The following is a 20,968-nucleotide window of genomic DNA, read 5'->3' as shown; positions in this document are numbered from 1 at the left end:
CTGGTATGTAACACGACGGTCATTCAACACCAGGGGAATTAAGCTGTTCCGTACATGTCGGTCGTAATCATAAGCTATATTACTGACAAGATGTAATAGCCCGCTCGCTAGGACAGTAGGTCACACAACAGGTGGATGTGGATGATGCTGTGAGGTACCCAGCGCCATAAGTAACAGGGTCTCGCATTGGCTATCGCGGCGACTAAAAGGCGGGGCATATGTTACTTTGCTCTGCACTAATACATTTCTCGGATAATACCTATATGTAAATGTATTGAACTAACACGTATGATCAATTTCAAATAACTAATCTGCTGATTATAATGTTTCGTCAACTATAAGTGGCAAAATCCAAGGCAAGCACAACACATAATTCTTTTCAAATACACCGCCATGTTTGATTTACCGGAAACCGTGACGAAATGAAACAATCAACAGGTACAAAGAGTTGAAGTTTAAAACAGTCAACAAACTCAGAATAAACATTGTGATACACCATTTATCATTTGGATTTTACCCAGAATAATTTTTCAAACTGAAGTTAAAAACTGTGTGAAAGTATCTTTCGTAGTAAAAAATTGTGTGCAAGTTAGTTAGGTTTTCAAAATATGGTAAAGTAGGCTAATGAGAATCATCATGGCGGCCAAGTGAACCGTGTCGGAGATTCGAGTCGAAATGTGATTACAAACACAATTTAGACATAAAGATGGGTCAAAGGATAATAAGTTTATTTTAAAAATGTTGGATATTGTTGAAGTTAATTGAAAACTTACATGACACACGTGAATGGTATCATTTTCACCGCTGGATGTTTTGCAACATTACGCTGAATTGGACGGAATCAAACCTCTGACGATCGACGACCATCTGTCAGAAATCCTCCGTTCGTCGTTTAGAGCTTCGTTGTTGGAGCCAGCTGTTTTATAAATATCAGTATCTAGATTGAATGTAGCGGAATATATGTTTCGACTCATGAGACACGGATTACAGAAAAACCCACGGCTAACGCACGACTTTGCTGAATAACGCAGTTAAAACTTTACAAATCAAAGATTCATTTCTTCTTAATCTGTTGGGAGAAATGTGGATACGTGTGAATTTATTTACTGTGGAAAAGACTGTTGTGACTGAGACGTATACAGATACGTTTGATAATACCTGTCATGTATCCATCACTCAAGATGGCTTCCAGTCCAACCCCTTTTATTACCTCCCTCACTGGAGAGTTACACAAGCATGGAGATTACAATATTAGTCACGGAGCTAGATAAAATATCCGGAACCTATTATCGTATATTGCATCCTCTTTATTTACAAACAAACAATTAATTATCAGGATGAAATAGATAGGATACAGCTAAATAGAAATATGTAGCCCAAATTTCAATTAAAGTCACTGCACAGTTCATGAGGCTACTTAAAGACTTCTATAACTCTACTGAGTATTATTATGAATTATTAGCATTTGACTAGCTATAGTTTATTGACTAGAGATATGACTGTTTTGATTGTCCATCAACTTATTATACTATGTAATAAGTAAGTATTATATGACTAGAGAACTACAAACTGAAACTATTAACATTAACTATGAACTTATAACAACAACTAATATGAGACCTATGTGGTCTCGAGATGCATAGGGATTATTATGCCCTTTGAACACATGCATCTCTTTAATTTAGGTGATAAAGTCTTGTAGATATTTAGGTTTCTTCACCATTCTACCTGACTTGGAACGGATGGAATGTTCGTTTTCATCTGTAGCACTAGATGGTTTGTCCGATCCCGCTGGCCTGGGAATGTTCTGTCTCTCAATGTTGGTCGCTGGTTTTTTCAGAGATTTAGCAGGCTCTGGCCTCTTGGTCGTTTCTTTGGAGATTTTGTCGAAAGGAAACATTGGGCTGTAGTGGTGTTTAGGTGTGACAACATGTGGATCTTCATTTGTCTTCATGATCACATTGCTGTTTCGACGATACTCTCGAGCCCTATCTCATGCCTTCACAATGTATGATCGTGGATATGTTGTTTTGTCTTTTACCTCGGCCGGTATCCATGATTTGTTGGAGTACAACCGGACTGCATCTCCAGGATTTCAGTTTCCTCTTTCCTTAGTCCCCCTGTCATAATAGTGTTTCTGCGTCTGTCTATACTCCATCAGTTTCGATGAGACTGACGGTGACTGAGAGTGATTTTGCTTGGGTTGTCTCAAGCTGTCTGTGATAGGTAGTAATGTTTTCCCTCGGCGTCCCATCAAACGCTGCATAGGTGACCCAATATCATCTCTGGGGGTGTTCCTCAAATCTAACAACGCTGTGTAGATATCATCCCCTGTCACTGCACACTTTTTGATTAAATTCTTGACTGTTTGTACTGATTTCTCTGCTAAGCCGTTTGCTTGCTGGTGTTCAGGAGATGACGTAATGTGGTCAATGTTGTATGACTTCGTAAATGCTGCGAATTCAGCACTTGAAAACTGTGGCCCATTGTCGCTTATCAATGTGTCCATGATCCCATATCTAGCAACGTTCTCTTTAATGTGTTTGATCACGGATCTTGTAGTTGTGTCCCTTTGCAATGCTGCTACCTCAATGAAGTTTGAGTAGTAATCAACTAGCACTAAGTAGTTGTTCCCATTCAGTTCGCACAAGTCAGCACCAACCTTACTCCATGGCAGTGATGGTATCGGCTGTATTATCATAGGTTCACGAGGTGGTTTGTTTCTGTATTTCAGACACGCACTACAACGACTTACTACGTCCTCAATCTGTTTGTTCATAGAGGGCCAAAATACAAGTTCTCTCGCCCTCTGTTTACATTTCACCATCCCCATGTGAGACTTGTGAATAACTTTGAGGGTTTCTGCTCTCAATGATGCTGGTATGCACGTTCTTTCTCCTTTATACACTATTCCATTGTATGTGGAAAGTTCATCTCTGCAATCCCAGTATGGGAGTGCCTTTTGTAAGACATCATGTCTATTTTCTGGCCAACCCTGTTGAATCATTTGCTTTACATCTTGTAATTCTTTATCTGTGTTCGTCGCTGCCTAAATGTTCTTGTGATTTAAGTGTGACAATGTGTCTATGGTAAGTATCATCATCTCATCATCCATCGTTTTGTTGCCTATTTCCTCCAAAGGTAACCTGCTCAGACAGTCTGCAAGTCCAATATCTTGATCTTTGGTGTATACCAGATTAAACTCGTATGGCTGTAGCTTCAACATCATCCTTTGGATTCGCATTGGAGCATTATGGATTGGTTTGCGCATTATACTCTCAAGTGGTTTGTGATCCGATTCAATGGTGACGTCTGATTTCCCGTATAACATTTTGTGAAACCGTTCACATCTAAATAAGACTGCGAGCATTTCTTTCTCAATTTGCGCGTATCGTTGTTCTGTCGGTGATAACGCTCTCGAAGCGTATGTCACAACAACGTTCTGATGAATTATTGCTGCACCCAGCCCTTTCATGGATGCGTCGACAGTCAGTTTCAGTGGTTGCTTGACGTCATAGTATTTCAACACCTTTGTTGACGTCAACGCGGCTTTGACGGCGTTGAATGCCTGTTTTGTTTCGTTATCAATGTCATTATCTCGAGTATTGTATTCCTAGTATAGTTTACATTTCGCCTTTCTGGTGGTGCGAACCCTGACCTTCGACCTCTGTTTTTTTCTCCACGTCTCACCTGACTTCTACCTCTGTCATGATAATTATTTTCACGGCGATGGTGACCTGTTTGACGCCCTTTACACACAGGTGATTTTCTAAAATGGCCTCTAATTCCACAAGTGTGGCAGACCTGACCATACGCTGGACAGTTTTTGTATCCATGATGTTTACAACATTTATCACAATAAGGATAGTTCCCCATGTACTCAAGTTTTGAATGTTTGTGTTTTGGTCCATTGTTTTTATTGCCTGTAGTCTTAGCAATGTTGACCTTTTCTCCTTCCAAAGACTTTAAATGAGCCGCCGCGGCACGTCTGTACCACTTTGTCAAATGTGAGCTCTCTGACTGGTATTTCCATCAATTTCTCTGAACATTTGTTGTCTTGGACACCGTTTATTACCATATCGCAGATTAAACTCTCTTTCTGATCTCCGTACTCACAGCGCTTTGCCTTAAGTTTAAGTTCGGCAATGAAATCCATTATTGTCATGTTACCACGTTTTGTATTCAAGAATTCTTGTCGTTTAATGTTACGGTAATAATGAACGCCAAAATGCTGGTCAAACTTCGAGAACACGTCCTGTAACTTGTGTCTATCCTCGGCTGGTACGGCGGCAATGTTGTTTGTTTCGTCTGCCTCAATTGCTCCGGCCCATATGAACGAATCATAAATTCTGATCGCCTCACGACCCATACTTGACAATAAAATGCCAACTTTTCTCTTTCCTGGTTTTTCATCTAGTCCTATTGCATCTAAATACACAAGGAAATCTCGTTTGTACAGTTCCCATTCTGGAGCACACGTGTTTGGGTCAGCGGGGTCGAATTCCGGCAAGTGTTTCACGCCACTATGTGCCATCTTGTCATTCAAATTGTTGTCGTTCGTGACAAATAAATCTTTCAGTTCTTCATTATACCTGTAACTTCACACAGCTCGTGCGCAGACACTGGATGAACGTAGATTTTCACTTCTGACACCATATCATGTATTAATCACTCAAGATGGCTTCCAGTCCAACCCCTTTTATTACCTCCCTCACTGGAGAGTTACACGAGCATGGAGATTACAATATTAGTCACAGAGCTAGATAAAATATCCGGAACCTATTATCGTATATTGCAATACCGATTGAAAAAATGTGGCAGTGTGTATGTTGTTACTCTAAGTTTTCTGAATTTAATCTCTTGTGAAAGATTGTTCTTCGTATCGTAGCCACGCCCACGGAGCTATCCCAACAAATTATAGCTGTGATTACACACTTCAATTGTCTGATTGCTGAATCGGCTCCGCCGCGACATCAGTTGATAGGTCGCGGCAGTTACCAACACTTATATTTTGTCAGTAATTTCCTCTTGGTGCTATAAGATAACGTCCATTTCGTTACAGTTTTCGTAGTAGGTACAACGGGATTGCCGAGGCTAAGATCAACGTTATTAGGAAAGATCTGATCACTGATATCTTTTTACGATTTCTATGTAAAATAATGTTAAGATTTTCTTCTACCGTGATGGTAATATCCTATCAAAAACATTTACTTCTAAAATCACCTTATTGTCAAAGCCGAATTCAAGGATTTTATCCTGAAATCACCAAAAGCTATAACAATATCCATTTGTTCACCCGGCTGCACAAAATTGACTATTCCCGATCACTGAGTCGGCGTCTGTTTTCAATAATCTGGTCTAATTTTATGGAGATGGAGAAATAAACTGTTTACGTTCAAATGTGAAAGCAAAATATAAGTAGTTGGAGACGTTGGATGTCAACGATTTTATTTATTAAGAACACATAAATAAAATGGCACATAGTAAACGATTTGCTCAATGATTAAAATACTCGACGAATAATAACAGACCAAGCAAGGATTAAAGACATTTAGTTAACATACGGGAGGCGTTGATACAGCAGCATTCTCTGTAGCCTGACTATGGCTTACGGAAATAAAACTATTCGATGTGAAAGATCCCATTAACGTCCATTGAAATGCTGAATACATTCCTATATAATATATATATATATAATAATGGAAGTGAGTTTATGTCTTGTCTTGGATGTACGAGACACAGTTACACTCGTACACAAGTAAAGTAATCAAATTAAGTACTGTATGCTAGTCTTTATATTCTTTATTTGATTTCATTCAAAGGAATAGGTTTCGTTCGTGAATGGAATAAATTACGAAAACTTGAAATGATTTGAAGTCTGAATTTTCTTCCAGAGATACAATACAAGAAAAAGTTGACGGTATGATTCAGGTACATTAGTATTTCCGATACTGTCTTTGCTAAATGAAAGTTTGCTCTTTGCCTCTGGCTTTGCTCGTTCCATGTTTTTGTCAATATAAGGATGACATTCATGGGAAGTGTTGTAAGCAGGAAGGTGAAGGAAATTGTCAGGAGCATCACCGTGACTTTCGTACTTGCCTCCCTTAGTCCTGCTGGGCTCTTATCCGCGTTACACGTGCTCATCCGTCTTTCCGTTATATGCTTACGTTCATTTTTGGCGACCCATACTTTATGGACTATACGTGCATTGAGAATTAACAGGATTACAAATGGAACAAAAGAATACATTCCAGCATCAATCCATACCCACACATGGTTGACTAAGTCAGAGAAGTTCGGGCTCGCGTCGCAGACATAAACTGGTGCCGTCGCATTGTTACCCACATGTCGTAACTGAACTGTCCATAAAAAATGGCTATTTAGGGAACAAAGAATAAGAAGCAGAACAACCACGATGTATTTTGCTTTTCTTATTCGGCATAAAAATGAGGCTTTCAGAGGAAAGCACACTGCGATATATCTTTCTACAGTCACAGCCACTATAAGCCACACAGACGAATCACTGCAGACGTAACCTAGAAAAGCTCCCATCTTACATGTCCAATTAGCATGGTCATTAATGCTGTGACCGGAAAGCTGTGATATCCAAAGAGGTAATAGGCCCACATACAGCACGAGAAGGTCCATGATAGCGAGAGCGCTGAGGTAGGTGTACGTCGACACTTTACCACTATTGGTACGAAATACCGCGAAGGACAGGATGTTGCCTATTGTCCCAACTAGAACCATTATTGGTGGTACGTATAAAAGTAAAACCTTGTGTACACGGAAGGATGTGAAGTCTTCGATGGGGACCTCTGGGTCTCCGGAGAAGTTTAGAAGCTGTTCCTCGTTTGACAAGTTGAAATGTTGCATTAGGATATCGCGCTCCTCTTGACTCATGTGGCGGATGTGGTATAGAACGCGCTCCATAGTGGAGAACGTCTCTGGCGACATCAAACTGTAAATAGAAAAGACACATTTAAATATACACATTTAGACATATTGAACAAAGACATTAAATGTAGTTAACAAGGTTGACCAGACATCTATAGTATAACAGTGCGTCTTTACGGAAAGAAAATGTGTAAAAACTCATGGTAAATCAGCGTTGGGCTTTTACCACTTTTTGATAACTGTTAACTTTTGGCACATCGTTTATTTTAGAATAAGATTATAATATAAATACTGACAATTGCAAGATAATTTACACATGTTCAATTATTTGTTTTCGCTTTATGATGATTTATACCTTCGTAGTTATACCGGGATGCTGATGGATTGTGGTACGCTTTTAGAGTGGACTAAGTGCGCAGTGCAGCACATCAGCATGGAAAGAGATAACAAATAAACTAATTATTGAAATCCTAATATGTACCATGGATCACCTTATTAGACTGTTATTTACATGCCTCTAATCGTATATTTGGTGACTTATGGTACCTCCATGTAAAACACATGTATTTGTATTATAGTCGTCTTGTAGTATATAGATACAATATAAATACTTACATTATGTATTTTGCTGTAAATCCGTATTACTGAGACTTTTTCTTGACTCGCTGGACCTCGATAACAACGATAAACGTGTCGCTCGGCTTGCGTTTTTATAGTGTCATAATAACACAAGATTATAAGATGAAATAAGAAAACCTGTCAGCTCTAACAGGTGTATGAGGCCTATGACTTGCTATTTATATATTACGTTGCTTGTATATGTTGTTCACACCGGTAGTTATCACCTAGGTAAAATAATTTAAACCTTTCTATAGATTACGAAATTATAAATTAATTTTTATAAAAAATAACTCCCGAAAGATACGTTCATGATAGAGTTAAGGCTTGGATAAAATATGTTTTAAACATTCGTGATGAAAACATGATAAAATTGATAGGCATATACTTTCTGTTGACCTTGCTGTATGTGGCTTTTGACCTAGGGATAGATGGCCTTTGACCTTGCTATATGTGCTTTTGACCTTGCTATAGGTGGCTTTTGACCTTACTATATGTGGCTGTTGACCTTTGTATAAGTGGCTAGTGACCTTGCTATAGGTGGCTTTTGACCATTGGATACATGGCTTTTGACCTCGGGATAGATGGCTTTGGAGCTTGCTATAGGTGGTTTTTTACCTTTTTAGGTGACCTTTGACCTTGCTCTAGGTGACTTTTGACCTTGCAAAGGTGGCTTTTGACCTTGCTATAAATTACTGTTGACCTTGCAATAGGTGTCTGGTGACCTTGCTTCAGGTGCTAATGACCTTTCTATAGGTGGCTTTTGCCCTTGCTATAAGTGGCTTTTGACCTTGCTATATATGGCATTTGACCTTTGTATAAGTGGCTAGTGACCTTGCTTTAGGTGGCATTTGACCTTGTTAGATGACTTTTTGACCATGCTCTAGGTGATTTTTGACTTGCTATATGTGACTATTGATCTTGCTAAGGTGGCTTTTGCCCTAGCTATAGGTGGCTTTTGACCTTCTATACATGGCATTTGACCTTTGTATAAGTGGCATGTGACCTTACTTTAGTCGGCATTTGACCTTGTTAGATGTCTTTTGACCTTGCTCTAGGTGACTTTTGACCATGCTGTAGGTGGCTTTTTTGACCATGCTGTAGGTGGCTTTTGAACTTGCTATAAGTGACTTTTGACCTTGCTGTAGATGGATTCTGACCTTGCTGTAGGTGGATTTTGACCTTGCTTTAAATGGCTTTTGACCTTGCTGTAGGTGGCTTTTGACCTTGCTGTAAGTGGTTTTTGACCTTGCTGTAGGTGGCTTTTGACCTTGCTGTAAGTGGTTTTTGACCTTGCTGTAGGTGGCTTTTGTCCTTGCTTTCGGTGGCTTTGACCATGCTGTATTAGGCTTTTTTGACCTTGCTGTAGGTGGCTTTGGACCATGCTGTAGGTGGCTTTTGACCTTGCTGTAGGTGTCTTTTGACCTTGCTGTAGGTGGCTTTTGACCTTGCTGTTGGTAGTCTTTTACCTTGTTATAGGTGGGTTTGACCTTGCTTTAGTTGGCTTTTGGCCTTGCTGTAGGTGGCTTTTGATCTTGCCGTAGGTGGCTTTGACCATGCTGTAAGTGGCTTTTTTGACCTTGCTATAGGTGGCTTTGGACCATGCTGTAGGTGGCTTTTGACCTTGCTGTAAATGTCTTTTGACCTTGCTGTGGGTGGCTTTTGTCCTTGCCGTTTATGGTTTTTGACCTTGTTGTAGATGGCTTTTGATCTTGCTATAAGTGACTATTGACCTTGCCCTAGGTGTCTTTTGACCTTGCTGTAGGTGGCTTTTGACCTTGCTGTTTGGTAGTCTTTTACCTTGTTATAGGTGGGTTTGACCTTGCTTTAGTTGGCTTTTGGCCTTGCTGTAGGTGACTTTTGATCTTGCCGTAGGTGGCTTTGACCATGCTGTAGGTGGCTTTTTTGACCTTGCTATAGGTGGCTTTGGACCATGCTGTAGGTGGCTTTTGACCTTGCTGTAAATGTCTTTTGACCTTGCTGTGGGTGGCTTTTGTCCTTGCCGTTTATGGCTTTTGACCTTGTTGTAGATGGCTTTTGATCTTGCTATAAGTGACTTTTGACCTTGCTGTAGGTGTCTTTTGACCTTGCTGTAGGTGGCTTTTGACCTTGCTGTTGGTAGTCTTTTACCTTGTTATAGGTGGGTTTGACCTTGCTTTAGTTGGCTTTTGGCCTTGCTGTAGGTGGCTTTTGATCTTGCCGTAGGTGGCTTTGACCATGCTGTAGGTGGCTTTTTTGACCTTGCTATAGGTGGCTTTGGACCATGCTGTAGGTGGCTTTTGACCTTGCTGTAAATGTCTTTTGACCTTGCTGTGGGTGGCTTTTGTCCTTGCCGTTGATGGCTTTTGACCTTGTTGTAGATGGCTTTTGATCTTGCTATAAGTGACTTTTGACCTTGCTGTAGGTGGCTTTTGACCTTGCTGTAGGTGGCTTTTGACCTTGCTGTAAATGGCTTTTGACCATGCTGTAGGTGTCTTTTGACCTTGCTGTAGGTGGGTTTTGACCTTGCTGTAGTGGTTTTTGACCTTGCTGTAGGTGGCTTTTGACCTTGCTGTAAGTGGTTTTTGACCTTGCTGTAGATGGCTTTTGTCCTTGCTTTAGGTGGCTTTTGACCTTGCTATAGGTGACTTTTGACCGTGCTACAAGTGACTTTTGACCTTGCTGTAGGTGGCTTTTGACCTTGCTGTAAGTGGCTTTTGACCTTGCTGTAGGTGGCTTTTGACCTTGCTGTAGGTGGCTTTTGACCTTGCTGTAGTGGCTTTTGACCTTGCTGTAGGTGGCTTTTGACCTTGCTGTAAGTGGCTTTTGACCTTGCTGTAGGTGTCTTTTGACCTTGCTGTAGGTGGCTTTTGACCTTGCTGTAGTGGTTTTTGACCTTGCTGTAGGTGGCTTTTGACCTTGCTGTAAGTGGTTTTTGACCTTGCTGTAGGTGGATTTTGACCTTGCAAGTAGGTGGCTTTTGACCTTGCTGTAGGTGGCTTTTTGACCTTGCTGTAGTGGCTTTTGACCTTGCTGTAGGTGGCTTTTGACCTTGCTGTAGGTGGCTTTTGACCTTGCTGTAACTGGCTTTTGACCTTGCTGTAGGTGGCTTTTGACCTTGCTGTAGGTGGCTTTTGACCATGCTGTAAGTGGTTGTTGACCTTTCTATAGGTGGCTTTTGACCTCGCTATATATGGCATTTTACCTTTGTATAAGTGGCTAGTGACCTTGCTTTAGGTGGCATTTGACCTTGTATAGATGACTTTTTGACCATGCTCTAGGTGATTTTTGACCTTGCTATATGTGACTTTTGATCTTGCTGTAGGTGGCTTTTGCCCTAGCTATAGGTGGCTTTTGACCTTGCTATACATGGCATTTGACCTTTGTATAAGTGGCTTTTGACCTTTACTTTAGTCGGCATTTGACCTTGCTGTAGATGACTTTTGACCTTGGTCTAAGGTGACTTTAGTGACCTTGCAGTACGTGGCTTTTGATCTTGCTTGGTGACTTTTAGGTGTTAACTTTTAACCTTGCTATAGGTGGCTTATTGACTTGCTATAGTTGACTTTTGACCGTTGCTACAGGTGAATTTTGACCTTGCTATAGATGGTTTTGACCTTGCTTAGGTGACTGTTGACCATTTGCTGTAGGTGATGTTGACTTGCTTATAGGTGGCTTTTGAGTTTGCTATAGGTGGCTTTTTGACCTTGCTATAGACAATGGCTTTTGACCTTGTTAAGTGGCTATTGACCTTGCTTTATAGATGGCTTGCTGACCTTGTTAGTGACTTTTTTTTGACCATGCTCTAGGTGATTTTTGACTTTGCTATATGTTGACTTTTATCTTGCTAAGGTGGCTTTTGACCTTGCTGTTTATGGCTTTTAACATTGCTGTTGGCGGCTTTTGAGGTTTCTGTAGGTGGCTTCTGACCTGGTTATAGGTGGTATTTGACCTTGATATCGGATTGCCCTTTACTTTGTTATAGGTGGTTTAGACCTTGCTGTACGGCTTTTGGACCTTGCTGTTGGTTGCTTTTGATCTTGCTTTTGACCTTGCTGTAGGTGGCTTTTGACCTTGCTTGTAGGAGGTGGCTTTTGATCTTGGCCGTAGGTGGCTTTGACCATGCTGTAGGTGGCTTTTTTGACCATGGCTGTAGGTGGCTTTTGATCTTGCTATAAGTGACCTTTTGACTTGCTGTAGAAGGCTTCTTGACCTTCTTTAGGTTGCATGTGAATAAAAAAAAAATAAAATAAAAAAAAAAACCTTGCTGTAGGTGGCTTTTGACTTGCTTAAATTGCTTTTGACCTTGCTATATGCATAAACCTTTTTAAAACCTTTGCTTTAGGTGCCTTTTAGTGCTTTTAGATACTTTTGACCTTATAGGGCTGTTTTTCAAACAGTGGTCCTTTTTTTGACCTTTTGATTTTTGTGGCCCTGACATTTTTAGTAAATGTACTTTTTGACCTTGCTGTAGGTGGCTTTTTTTTAATGACTTTTGACCTTGTTAGTGTCCTTGCTGTAGGTGGCTTTTGACCTTGCTGTAGGTGTCTTTTGACTTGCCTTTTTTGACCTCTGGATTGCACTTGTTATGTAGGCTTTTGACCTTGCTGTACCTTTTGACCTGCTGAAAGTGCTTTTGATCTGACTGGAAATTACAAATTAGGCGCATGTCAAATGTTATGATATCTGTTCATCATTTTACTGACGAAAGACTAATACGGACGGCCGACATTTCTGTTGATTCTTACGTAAACAATCTACAAACAGGTATAATTTGTAAAACAATTATGTTTAAAAAAATAATTAAATTGGGATTGTTGCAAATATTGAAAGTTCCTCTGAAAACAAAGCTCTTTGATGCAAGAAAAAAAGACTTTACGAAACTCCAGAAGAAAGCACGCTTGAAAGATGTCGTAGGTCTTATTATTGGAAGTTTATAACAAATCAACAATAATAAATAAAGTTACCGTATGTCTGTTTTGGCATCTTCCCGTTCTTGTCCAGTTGTACCATGTTAAGTACAAAGACATTAAAAGTCTATACTGTAGTGTGACATTGATTAAATAATGGAGAAAATTTTGGTTTTTCCCTAAGAACCACATCTTTTCAAAATGGGCGCCACCAAATTTTCGTTATGAATTTTGTAGATATTCTACAAAAATCTCCTTTATTGAGCAATTATCATATTGTTTTTTCTCCTTCTGAAAATCATGTTCTTTGATCCAAGAAAAAGAGAGATTTAAACCCAAGAAAAATTCATACTTGAAAGATGTTGTAGTTCTAAGTGCGATCATTGCACGACTCCGATGTTTATTCATAATAAATCGGTAGGTTATCGTTATATTGACAGATCGTTTTGAAAACCAAACCAAACCTCTGATCCAAGTAAAAACAAGATTTCAATGATAATTCAACCTCAGAAGTACGTCCTTTAAAGATGCCGAAACGTTGAAGGTGCGAACATGCACGGGATTAAAAAAAAAAAGATCTTGTCAGCATTAATTGATGTTTGAATGAACCCTGAGTATGCCATATACTCTACCCATTTTAAAGTATCTATGATAATAATGAAGTATGGCAAACGTTTATAATTTCCTGACTACTTTCGTACTTAGTATGACATATTTGTATGTTTTGTATGCATATTTCATGTCGTGCCTGCTTGGGCTTTTTAAAAACATTGCTTTTACATGTCAAATAAGTTGTAGGTGGTTTTTTGATCAGGTGAATTAGCTGCAAGTGGCAATTTAATGTTCACTACGGAATCACCTTGCCGTAGGTGGCTTTTGATTGCAATTAGTACTTTTGACCTTCTGTCACCTTGCTGAAAGTCGTTTTTGATGCTGTAGGTGGCTTTTGATCTTTTGGCATTTGACCTTGTGTACTTGTTTTTTTGACCTTGCTTGTGGTTTCTGACATTGCAATAGTTGATAAAGTTTGACTTGCTTACTTCATATTATGTTTATAAGTTAGTAAAGTAAAAAGACAATGGTATATAACAGACGATGTTCACCACAAATATCATTACATACAGTGTAGTATGATAGCCTTTCGTTGGCCATCATACTATGTAATAATATCAGTGGTGAAAATTATCTGTGATACAGCCCTTTTCAAAAACTATCCCATAACATAGGAAAAATTGCATAATCAAAAAGTAGAATGTGACCGAATACGATGCAAATAATTTGAAATAATCAAGTAAACTGTTCAACAATTTATCTTATTTAACATTTCCAGGCAAGATGCGTTCACATCTTCAAAAAATGAATAATAATAAAATAATAAAAATAAAAATGTAAAAACCATGAAAGGTCGAATAACGCTGTTGTGTTAACCAGATTTACATTTTCAATGTAAACTTTTATTTGACTTAGTAAGGCGAACGCCAAAAAGGTAGAAAGACGATTGGATTGTTTTTGCATACAATTAATATCTTTTGCACTTGTTTCTTAATTATTTTTGTATTCCATACAATTGTATTTGTTAGTAATAAATTGAATTATATTGTCATTCGACACTTTTAAGAACTATGGCTTTTGATGAAATACCACATTTTCAAAAAGACCTGACAATCTCATCTGTGTCTCAGAGGCTATAACACAAATGTATGGTAACAACTTTACTGACCACAAACACAAATGTATGGTAACAACTTAACTGACCACAGACACAAATGTATGGTAACAACTTAACTGACCACAGACACAAATGTATGGTAACAACTTAACTGACCACAGACACAAATGTATGGTAACAACTTAACTGACCACAGACACAAATGTATGGTAACAACTTAACTGACCACAGACACAAATGTATGGTAACAACTTTACTGACCACAGACACAAATGTATGGTAACAACTTTACTGACCACAGACACAAATGTATGGTAACAACTTTACTGACCACAGACACAAATGTATGGTAACAACTTTACTGACCACAGACACAAATGTATAGGTAACAATTTAACTGACCACAGACACAAATGTATGGTAACAACTTTACTGACCACAGACACAAATGTATGGTAACAACTTAACTGACCACAGACACAAATGTATGGTAACAACTGAACTGACCACAGACACAAATGTATGGTAACAACTTTACTGACCACAGACACAAAATGTATGGTAACAACTTTACTGAACCACAGACACAAATGTATGGTAACAACTTAACTGACCACAGACACAAATGTATGGTAACAACTGAACTGACCACAGACACAAATGTATGGTAACAACTTTACTGACCACAGACACAAATGTATGGTAACAACTTAACTGACCACAGACACAAATGTATGGTAACAACTTAACTGACCACAGACACAAATGTATGGTAACAACTTAACTGACCACAGACACAAATGTATGGTAACAATTTAACTGACCACAGACACAAATGTATGGTAACAACTACACTGACCACAGACACAAATGTATGGTAACAATTTAACTGACCACAGACACAAATGTATGGTAACAACTACACTGACCACAGACACAAATGTATGGTAACAACTTAACTGACCACAGACACAAATGTATGGTAACAACTTAACTGACCACAGACACAAATGTATGGTAACAACTTAACTGACCACAGACACAAATGTATGGTAACAACTTTACTGACCACAGACACAAATGTATGGTAACAACTTAACTGACCACAGACACAAATGTATGGTAAAAACTGAACTGACCACAGACACAAATGTATGGTAACAACTTAACTGACCACAGACACAAATGTATGGTAACAACTGAACTGACCACAGACACAAATGTATGGTAAACAACTGAACTGACCACAGACACAAATGTATGGTAACAACTTTACTGACCACAGACACAAATGTATGGTAACAACTTAACTGACCACAGACACAAATGTATGGTAACAACTTTACTGACCACAGACACAAATGTATGGTAACAACTTTACTGACCACAGACACAAATGTATGGTAACAACTTTACTGACCACAGACACAAATGTATGGTAACAACTTTACTGACCACAGTAATACGTCGATGAATACCGCTTTTAAAACCTAGGTTAACGAAACATTTAACAGAAAAAGTAACGGAAAGGCACTTAGTTCTATGGTCCATATAGTATGCCTTATAGATGTGTTTTTAGTTCTATGGTCTCTGTAGTATGCCGTATAGTTGTGTATTAATTCTATGGTCTCTATAGTATGCCGTATAGTTGTGTATTTAGTTCTATGGTCTCTATAGTATGCCGTATAGTTGTGTATTTAGCTCTATGGTCTCTATAGTATACCGTATAGTTGTGTATTTAGTTAAATGGTCCCTATAGTATGCCGTATAGTTGTGTATTTAGTTCTATGGTCTCTATAATATGCCGTATAGTTGTGTATTTAGTTATATGGTCCCTATGGTATGCCGTATAGATGTGTATTTATTTATATGGTCCCAATAGTATGCCGTATAGTTGTGTTTTAAGACTCTCTATACTATGCTGTATAGTTGTGTATATAGTTATATGGTCTCTATAGTATGCCTTATAGTTGTATATATAGTTCTATGGTCTCTCTATAGTATGCCGTATAGTTGTGTATATAGTTATATGGTCTCTATAGTATGCCGTATAGTTGTGTATTAATTCTATGGTCTCTATAGTATGCCGTATAGTTGTGTATATAGTTCTATGGTCTCTATAGTATGCTGTATAGTTGTGTATTTAGTTATATGGTCTCTATAGTATGCCGTATAGTTGTATATATAGTTCTATGGTCTCTCTATAGTATGCCGTAAAGTTGTGTATTAATTCTATGGTCTCTATAGTATGCCGTATAGTTGTGTATATAGTTCTATGGTCTCTATAGTATGCCATATAGTTGTGTATTTAGTTATATGGTCTCTATAGTATGCCGTATAGTTGTGTATATAGTTCTATGGTCTCTATAGTATGCCGTATAGTTGTGTATATAGTTCTATGGTCTATATTGTATGCCATTTAGTTGTGTATTTAGTTATAAGGTCCCTATAGTATGCCGTATAGTTGTGTATATAGTTCTATGGTCTCTATAGAATGCCGTATAGTTGTGTATTAATTCTATGGTCTCTCTATAGTATGCCGTATAGTTGTGTATTAATTCTATGGTCTCTATAGTATGCCGTATAGTTGTGTATTTACTTCTATGGCCTCTATAGTATGCCGTATAGTTGTGTATTTAGTTCTATGGTCCCTATAGTATGCCGTATAGTTGTGTATTTAGTTCTATGGTCTCTATAGTATGCCGTATAGTTGTGTATTTAGTTCTATGGTCTCTATAGTATGCCGTATAGTTGTGTATTTAGTTCTATGGTCTCTATAGTATGCCGTATAGTTGTGTATTTAGTTCTATGGTCTCTATAGTATGCCGTATAGTTGTGTATTTAGTTCTATGGTCTCTATAGTATGCCGTATAGTTGTGTATTTAGTTCTATGGTCTCTATAGTATGCCGTATAGTTGTGTATTTAGTTCTATGGTCTCTATAGTATGCCGTATAGTTGTGTATTTAGTTCTATGGTCTCTATAGTATGCCGTATAGTTGTGTATTTAGTTCTATGGTCTCTATAGTATGCCGTATAGTTGTGTATTTAGTTCTATGGTCTCTGTAGTATGCCGTATAGTTGTGTATTTAGTTCTATGGTCTCTATAGTATGCCGTATATTTGTGTATTTAGTTATATGGTCCCTATAGTATGCCGTATAGTTGTGTATATAGTTCTATGGTCTCTATAGTATGCCGTATAGTTGTGTATTTAGTTCTATGGTCTCTATAGTATGCCGTATAGTTGTGTTTTTAGTTCTATGGTCCCTATATTATGCCGTATAGTTGTGTATTTAGTTCTATAGTCTCTGTAGTATGCCGTATAGATGTGTATTTAGTTCTGAGGTATGCCGTATAGTTGCGTATATAGTTCTATAGTCTCTATAGTATGCCGTATATTTGTGTATTTAGTTATATGGTCCCTATGGTATGCCGTATAGTTGTGTATATATAGCTCTATGGTCTCTGTAGTATGCCGTATAGTTGTGTATTAATTCTATGGTCTCTATAATATGCCGTATAGTTGTGTATTTAGTTCTATGGTCCCTATAGTATGCCGTATAGTTGTGTATTAATTCTATGGTCTCTATAATATGCCGTATAGTTGTGTATTTAGTTCTATGGTTTCTATAGTATGCCGTATAGTTGTGTATTAATTCTATGGTCTCTATAATATGCCGTATAGTTGTGTATTTAGTTCTCTATAGTATGCCGTATAGTTGTGTATTTAGTTCTATGGTCACTATAGTATGCCGTATAGATGTGTATTTAGTTCTATAGTCTCTGTAGTATGCCGTATAGATGTGTATTTAGTTCTGAGGTATGCCGTATAGTTGTGTATATAGTTCTATAGTCTCTATAGTATGCCGTATATTTGTGTATTTAGTTATATGGTCCCAATGGTATGCCGTATAGTTGTGTATATAGCTCTATGGTCTCTGTAGTATGCCGTATAGTTGTGTATTAATTCTATGGTCTCTATAGTATGCCGTATAGTTGTGTATTTAGTTCTATGGTCCCTATAGTATGCCGTATAGTTGTGTATTAATTCTATGGTCTCTATAATATGCCGTATAGTTGTGTATTTAGTTCTATGGTCTCTATAGTATGCCGTATAGTTGTGTATTAATTCTATGGTCTCTATAATATGCCGTATAGTTGTGTATTTAGTTCTATGGTCCCTATAGTATGCCGTATAGTTGTGTATTTAGTTCTATGGCCTCTATAGTATGCCGTATAGTTGTGTATTTAGTTCTATGGCCTCTATAATATGCCGTATAGTTGTGTATTTAGTTCTGAGGTATGCCGTATAGTTGTGTATTTAGTTCTATGGCCTCTATAATATGCCGTATAGTTGTGATTTAGTTCTATGGTCTCTATAGTATGCCGTATAGTTGTGTATTTAGTTCTGTAGTATGCCGTATAGTTGTGTATTTAGTTCTATGGTCTCTGTAGTATGCCGTATAGTTGTGTATTAATTCTATGGTCTCTATAGTATGCCGTATAGTTGTGTATTTAGTTCTATGGTCTCTATAGTATGCCGTATAGTTGTGTATTTAGTTCTATGGTCTCTATAGTATGCCGTATAGTTGTGTATTTAGTTCTATATGGTCTCTATAGTATGCCGTATATTTGTGTATTTAGTTCTATGGTCTCTGTAGTATGCCGTATAGTTGTGTATTTAGTTCTATAGTCTCTATAGTATACCGTATATTTGTGTATTTAGTTATATGGTCCCTATGGTATGCCGTATAGTTGTGTATATAGTTCTATGGTCTTTCTATAGTATGCCGTATAGTTGTGTATATAGTTCTATGGTCTCTATAGTATGCCGTATAGTTGTGTATATAGTTCTATGGTCTCTATAGTATGCCGTATAATTGTGTATATAGTTCTATGGTCTCTATAGTATGCCGTATAGTTGTGTATATAGTTCTATGGTCTCGATAATATGCCTGACATGGACATCAGTAATAGATATCACAAACACAACATAACAGGAAAATTAAACATTGTCACGGTAAGTTAGAGGAAATAACAGTATATTGTTGAATTGATAATTGTAAAAGTGAAGTTTGGTAAATATCATCTATCATAAAATAAAATATATGGCTATTTATTGAAATGAATTCGGTCATCTACTCTATCGATGATTGAGTCATAGATTGGCTGTGCATTGGGTGTCATCTGGACTGTAGACTTTTGAGTGTTAAGTTACACCAAAAAAGGTGGCACCACAGCTGCCTCCTTTTTTGGTGCAACGTTACACCAAATTTTTAGGTTACACCACTGGTGTTAAGTTACACCAAAAAAGGAGGCAGTTGTGGTGCCATCTTTTTTGGTGTAACCTTAATCCTAAAAATTTGGTGTAACGTTACTGAAAAAGGAGGCAGCTGTGGTGCCACCTTTTTGGTGTAAACTTAATCCAGGATAAGTGTAACCTTTATCCAAAATAGGTGTAACCTTTTTCCTAAATTGGTGTTACCTTTATCCAAAAAAGGTGTAACCTCATCCAGGATCGGTGTTACCTCATCCCATATTAGTGTAATATCATCCCAAAATGGTGTAACCTTCATCCAAAATAGGTGTAACCTTCATCCAAAATGGGTGTAACGTTCATCCCAAATTGCTGTAACCTTCATGCAGGATAGGTGTAACTTTCATCCCAAATTGGTGTAACCTTCATCCAAAATAGGCGTAACCTTCATCCCAAATTGGTGTAACCTTCATCCAAAATTGGTGTAACCTTCATCAAAAATTTGTGTAACCTTCATCCAAAATAGGTGTAACCTTCATCACAAATTTGTGTAACCTTCATCCAGGATCAGTGTAACCTTCATCCCAAATTGGTGTAACCTTCATCCAATATCGGTGTAACCTTCCTCCCAAATTGGTGTAACCTTCATCCAAGATCGGTGTAACGTTCATCCGAAATCGATGTAACCTTCCTCCAAGATCGGTGTAACATTCTTCACAAATTGGTGTAATCTTCATCCATGATCGGTGTAACCTTCTTCCCACATTGGTGTAACCTTCATTCAAGATCGGCGTAACCGTCTTCCCAAATTGGTGGTTCCTGTACACGTGTGTTTATAGCACCATCTACATCCTGAAAAAAATCAAAACAAACCACAAAGCATCTTATTCTTCTTAAAATTTACCACTTAGTAATTTAATGTAACACATTTAAGGGACTAACTTTATATGATTATATAAAAAGTCTATAAATTCCCATTCAAGGTATACGTATAAGTATGAAACAACAAAGAGTTAAATTTATTTATATCATTATGTCGTTGCAAATCTTTAGGTATGAAATACATTGTATGTTCCTGTTTGTCAAGTGTACATATGGTTCCAAAATTGTTGTTATTTATTGATTGTGTAGATTTAAAAAAGATATGTAAATTCATCAGAGAGTCATAGTACAATGTACCTGCATTTGATTAATCTGTTCATTATGGAAACATTTACGTGTACTGTTCATGTATACTTTTATACATTCTAACACATGTACAGATGAGAATAGGTTTGTATAGTATACAGTTAACGGTTTTCATGTTTGTACATTTAATTGCTGTAGATGTATTAAACATCAAAACCTAAATCACTGTCTTTGTCAGTGACCACAGGGACCTGGCACGATTTTTTAAAACTAACAGTATACATATATATATATATTATTTAGTATCAAGGGTATGAACTCGGCGGTCGAGAAAAACCGACCTATTTTTTTAAAAACCGTGATTATTTTAATAAAATGGTTCTGTACAACATTGACGGATATCTTACCTTAAAGAGAAATAATTTATCTTTCCATTGAGTGCTTGATGAACAAAATTGGCCAAGTATTGACGAAGTTATGGCTTGATGAATCGGGAAATTTACGACAAATA

General features: G+C 37.7%; 2 protein-coding genes across 2 annotated transcripts; both read right to left on the bottom strand.

Moving 5' to 3' along the window:
- Positions 1-5,292: 5,292 nt before the first annotated feature.
- Positions 5,293-7,063, bottom strand: LOC138317033 (probable G-protein coupled receptor 139). The gene has a single exon (XM_069258662.1). It carries the CDS (start codon positions 6,994-6,996, stop codon positions 5,803-5,805), a length of 1,194 nt encoding a protein of 397 aa, XP_069114763.1. The 5' UTR covers positions 6,997-7,063; the 3' UTR covers positions 5,293-5,802.
- A 1,459-nt stretch (positions 7,064-8,522) lies between these two features.
- On the bottom strand, positions 8,523-10,694 carry LOC138316741 (adhesive plaque matrix protein-like). The gene is made up of 4 exons (XM_069258401.1): positions 10,173-10,694; positions 9,646-10,088; positions 9,316-9,495; positions 8,523-9,009 (listed from the first exon to the last, which is right to left on the bottom strand). Exons 1-4 carry the CDS (start codon positions 10,692-10,694, stop codon positions 8,523-8,525), a joined length of 1,632 nt encoding a protein of 543 aa, XP_069114502.1.
- Positions 10,695-20,968: the final 10,274 nt, after the last annotated feature.

The sequence above is a fragment of the Argopecten irradians genome, chromosome 2 (genome assembly GCF_041381155.1).
Source record: "Argopecten irradians isolate NY chromosome 2, Ai_NY, whole genome shotgun sequence".
Taxonomy (NCBI): Eukaryota; Metazoa; Mollusca; class Bivalvia; order Pectinida; family Pectinidae; genus Argopecten; species Argopecten irradians.
The sequence above is the reverse complement of the archived record's forward strand: the minus strand, read 5'-3'. Positions and strand labels throughout refer to the sequence as shown.